This window comes from Arachis duranensis, chromosome 10 (genome assembly GCF_000817695.3).
Source record: "Arachis duranensis cultivar V14167 chromosome 10, aradu.V14167.gnm2.J7QH, whole genome shotgun sequence".
NCBI classification, from domain to species: domain Eukaryota; kingdom Viridiplantae; phylum Streptophyta; class Magnoliopsida; order Fabales; family Fabaceae; genus Arachis; species Arachis duranensis.
Window position 1 is genome coordinate 86,213,362 of NC_029781.3, and position 5,817 is coordinate 86,219,178.

Here is a 5,817-nt window from a genome sequence, read left to right on the forward strand (position 1 = left end):
ACATATAACATAACTAATCAGAATCCTCAATGGTGTCACTGTCATCATCGTCGAACTGGCCAAGCAAGTGACCTCCGGTGCCACACAAAGGAGAACGCCTCACCCGCCTAGGTCTGTGATCTGCCGCTGGTGCTGTGGGGTGTGCGGGAGCCGCGCTGAAAGCAGAGGCAGGTGTCCCTCCTAACGCAAACCATGGGTCAGACGGCGATACTGCCGGCTCGTTCAGGTCAACTGCCAACTGAGCCTGAACATCGTCACTCCGTGGCTGCTGAGCACTAAACTGGGCATGCTCCTCAGGCATCTGTGGCCTATAATGGGTATCATCATCATCCCTAAGCATGTCAGCTATGTCTCTGTAAAACTCAGACTCAGTAACAGGATCAACAATGTCCACCCCGACAGCCGCGGTAGTAAACTCAGCAAAACCATATGGGCTCACGTTCCCAAACATCTGAGAGCTAGAACCCACGTCGAACGTTGGCTGATCCATAGCTGATGCTGATCCAACTACATCCTCAGCGGGCACGTGACCAGTGCCGTCCCCCTGCTCGGATGGTCCTCCATCAGGCGCACCTCGACGGTTAGGCCGCGCAGGTGGCCGTCTGCCTCTACGTCGAGGAACACGGTAGTCCACTGCATCCCCAGCCTCAGCTCCAGGAACGTCCTGCTCCAAACGGTCGGCAAAAATACTATTAACCACACTAAGAAGATAAAAAGCATAATAAAATATGCATTACTAACAATACCGATAATAATAATATTAACATTTACGTAGACAACATTAATAAACGCCTCACATTCTTATTGACAATAACCATAATAATATCAATATTTATGTAAATAATATTAATCAGAATCACAATACAAATAAACATAATAAAATATTTTTACTAACAATATTCCTAACAATATCAATTGCTATATTAGAATTAATTTTAATAACAATAATAATAACAATAATAGTAACTAACATCTTCCTCGATATATCCTGCCACGTGAGCGAGACCATTTAGTCGGTACAAGCGATCCTCATCCTCCATTGGCTCCACCACCCACTCCTCCTTCACACCTCCAAACTTTTTCCAAATTCTCTCCACACTACAACAACCTCCAATCTTTCCTGATGTCCCAAATGAATCCGTCCCTGCCTTCAGCGGATTACTTATATATGTGCACACACATAAACCGCAGTGGGTTACCGGATTTTATGTTCAACAAAATTTCCTCATAAACCGTGGTGACTCTCCACGGTTTATGCTTGCCAATTTTTCTTCGTAAACCGTGGTGACCTACCACGGTTTACACATAAACAATTTTGCTCCTAATCCGCTGGAACCTGCCACGGTTTATGCATGTTTAGAAACCGTGGTGGGTTGCGACGGATTACATATAAATCGGGTTTTGCACATACACGTAACAACAAACAGATTTGCACATTTAGGTAAAGAAATCTTCCATTCTATTTATTTAAGTAAATTGTCCTTAAAAATAATAAATTTTGATAATTTTTTAATATTTTTTATAATAGATAAATAGATTAATTAGCTAACTTCCTTTTAATATTTAACAATAAATAGTTAAAAAAATTAATGTCTATACTATTGGTAAATTCAAAATAGTAGTTATGATTACTTTTTTTTATCAAAACCACAAATATTCTTTAATTGAACGCAATTCGTATTTGTTAAGTATTTAGAACTTCTTGAGCGACAAAACTCTTTTTCTTCTATATATACATACTATTGTATGTAGTTATTGTGTATAAAGTTTATGTTTGCGGTGATTATATAAATATAGTTAAAATTAAAATATTTTTTTATATTTTGATAATATTTTTTAATTAAAAAATTGTTAAATTATAAAAAATATTATGTTAATTTTAACAAACATTTTTAGTTATTGTAACCATTATAACTATCATAACAGATATCATAGATGTCAATATAGCATCTTGTATGTATAATTGGAATTTGTATTTTTTTAAAAAAAAGTTTAAAAACAAAAAAAAATAATAATAATATTAGAAAACAAGCAAAATTTATTATGTTTGGTTAATAATTAATTATTAATCTTTAAAAATATAAACTAAAAATAATTTTTAAATTGTTACACTAAAAAATAGATTAATAATTAAAAATAGTAAAATACTGAAAAAAAAATGATGCTGACGCAAAATTTTTCAGAGAAAAAGGTCTAGCGTAGCGCGTAGCATGGTACATGAGGACAATACAGGGCACATGCTCATGGAATATTGATATGGAATTGGAATGGATCTCACGCTCCTTTTACTCTCTTTATTCTGATCAACACGTTTATCCCCTTAGACCTTCAAAACTCTTCACCTCACACCCACCCCACTAACCATCTATATATATATCTCAATCACAAAGGTTTTCTCGTCAACTATGTTGAAACCCACCGAGTTTAATTACTTTATACACACATTAAACTAAACACACACACACTGCTACTACTATCCTATGAAGAATTCGAAGCAGCTTGCTAACATGGCTGGGGATGAAGGTGGTGATGCACCTAATAATAATCATAATCACACTTCATTATCTAATAATTGTGATGATGATAACAATAATAACAAGAAGGTGTACAAAGGGGTGAGGAAGAGAAAGTGGGGGAAATGGGTATCTGAAATTAGGCTTCCAAATAGCCGCGAACGCATTTGGCTTGGCTCTTATGATTCTCCTGAAAAAGCTGCGCGTGCATTCGACGCTGCCCTTTATTGTCTCCGAGGTTGTCGAGCCAATTTCAATTTCCCCGACACTCCTTTCAACTTGAGCACCAGCGCCGTTCATCATCATTCGCTTACTCATCAAGAAATTCAAGAGATTGCTGCTAGCTTTGCCCATTCTCAGGACCCACATCATGATGATCACCAACAAGAACAACCAAATAGCAATGACAATGATTCTTCATCAGTTGGATTGTTAGAATCCAAAGCTGATGCTGCTGTTGTATCTCAAGAGCAAGTGGACAACAACATGATGATGGATTGGACATTTTTGAAGGATTTGGGTGGTTCTTGTTCTGCTGATTGTGGGGGTGCTCTCTATTCTGATGATGAGTTGGACAGAATTGATCATCACTACTCGGGTGATGAATTGTTGTTCTCGGTACCAACTTTTCAGGATAATGTGGCTGATGATGACCCTTTTTTTAACCAATCATTCCTTTGGAATTGGAGCTTCTAATTCCTTTATTGTTCCAGTAAAAAATATTAGACCAACATTAGAATTTAGAGGAGTGTTCATCTTGAATAATACAAACAACCACCAATTAAATAAAAATACATTATATTTCTAAATTAATCATCTAAATTTTAATATTAAAATAATCATTCGTACACCTAATAAAATGAACATCCAATATATCTATTATTTGTTGTGATAAGTGTGAAGTGGATATGAGGTGGATGACCATTTCTCTATGTTATTGAGAATATCAAGAGAGATTGTATAATTAATTGAGTTTGAAAAAGTGACCCTTTGTATGTATATAAATAGGAATTTGCTCTGAAGGAGATACACACAGAATTAATAAAATCTCCTCTTTTTTCATATTGCTAAAACTCTTTTCTCTCTTTCTCCCTTTTATATACGCTACTATATATGAAATATTTTATACTGAGATATTAATTGTGGTAATATTAATACTAGTGTTTTTTATTTATACTTATTTTATATTGATTATATCTTCCTAAGTTACTTATTTATTCTACAACACGTTATCAGCACGAATCTCTAACGAAATTTTAGGAAGACTTCAGGTAACAAATTTTTATTATGTCGAATCTCTTTCATCTTGAATATAATACTTTTGATATATCTGAAAATAATTATTTATCATGGATACTAGATGTTAAAATCCATCTTGATTCAATGGATTTTGGAGATACCATTAAAGCTGGAAATAATACATCCCATAAGGATATAGCCAAAGCCATAATTTTCTTTTGTCGTCATATTGACGTATGATTGAAAAATAAATATCCCACATTAAAAGATCATGCAGATCTGTGGAAATGCCTTGAAGAAAGGTACAATCATCAAAAGACGGCGATACTTCCTCAAGCCCGATATGTTAGAGAAAACTTTCTCGACCTTCCATTCCTCGAATGTGCTCCTGCAACAGCAGTATCGAAAAAAAGGATTTAAAATTTTTTTGAGCTAATTTCTTGCTTTCTTGTTACTAAACGCAACAATGAGTTGCTCTTAAGAAATCATGAAGCGCGCCCAGCTGGCACCGTCCCATTTCCTGAAGCAAATGCGGCAAATTATAACCCCAGAAGAGGTAAATGGTAAGATTTTGATAACAAGAAAAATTATGGAAGGAAAAGAAATTATGTTCACAAGAAAAGATCTCACCAAAAGTGGGATAAAGAAAGAAACAATGGGCAAAGTATATCAATTGAGGATAAATGCTTCCGTTGTGGTGGAAAGAGTCATTGATCACGTACCTGTTGTACCTCAAGGCACCTAGTTGATCTTTATCAAGCATCCTTGAAAAAGGATGATAAAGGAAAGGAAACAAATTTTGTTTCAAATGATGAAAATTCCACCACTCATTATAATGTATCTAATTTCTTTAAGGATTCTGAAGGAAATATTGACTATTTGATCAATAATGGAATAGTTTGATATATGTATGCGTTTGTTAGGTATTCATTGTGAATAATTTTACTGTGCATGTACTTCTACTCATTTTATTATTATTATCATTTCTTTTTGAAGAAAAATGGCAATGACATATTCTAAAGATATTTGCCTTGCGGATAGTACGAGTTCGCACACTATCCTTAAAAGTACTATATATTTTACCCATCTTGTGCCAAAAGAAGAATATGTTAATACTATTATTGACTCAGGTAATGTGATAGAAGGCTCTGGAAGAGCTATAATTTTGTTTCCCGGAGGAACAAAATTTATAATAAATAATGCACTATTATCTACCAAATCTCTGAGGAACTTGTTGAGTTTCAAAGATATTCGCCGAAATGGATATTATATTGAAACAATGAATGAGGGAAATCATGAGTATTTATGTATCACAACTCATGATTTAAATAAAAATGTTATATTAGAAAAGTTACCCTCACTTTTATCTGGATTGTATTATACCAAGATTAGTGCAATTGAATCACATGCCATTGTAAACCAGAAGTTTACTAGCCCAAATGAATTCATAACTTGGCATGATAGAATGGGTCATCTAGGAACAACCATGATGAGGAGAATTATTGAAAACTCTCATGGACATTCACTAAAGAACCAGAAGATTCTTAAATCTAGTGGATTTTGTTGTGCTGCATGTTCTCAGGGGAAGTTAATTTTAAGGCCATCACCAGTAAAGATTGGATTTGAGTTCCCTGAATTCCTAGAAAGGATTCAAGGTGATATATGTGGACCTATTCATCCACTATGTGGATCTTTTAGATATTTTATGGTCCTGATAGACGCATATTCGAGATGGTCATATGTGTGCTTATTATCTTTTCGCAACCTGGTGTTTGTGAGATTACTGGCTCAAATTATTCGATTAAAAGCACAATTTCCAAAAAATCCAATCAAAGCAATTCGTCTTAATAATGCTGGTGAATTTATTTCCCAAACTTTTTATGCTTATTGTATGTCTAATGGAATAAGTGTTGAACATCCAGTAGCTTATGTTCACACACAAAATGGGTTAGCATAATCACTTATTTAGCGCCTCCAATTAATTGCTAGACCCTTGCTTATGAGAACAAATCTCATAGCCTCGGTTTGGGGCATGCTATTTTACATGCCGTAGCACTTATTCGTT

At 34.8% G+C, this 5,817-nt stretch overlaps 1 protein-coding gene across 1 annotated transcript; it reads left to right on the top strand.

Moving 5' to 3' along the window:
- Positions 1-2,415: 2,415 nt before the first annotated feature.
- On the top strand, positions 2,416-3,553 carry LOC107470640 (ethylene-responsive transcription factor ERF017-like). The gene has a single exon (XM_016090037.3). The coding sequence runs from the start codon at positions 2,481-2,483 to the stop codon at positions 3,207-3,209; it is 729 nt and encodes a 242-aa protein (XP_015945523.1). The 5' UTR covers positions 2,416-2,480; the 3' UTR covers positions 3,210-3,553.
- The last annotated feature ends 2,264 nt before the right edge of the window (positions 3,554-5,817 follow it).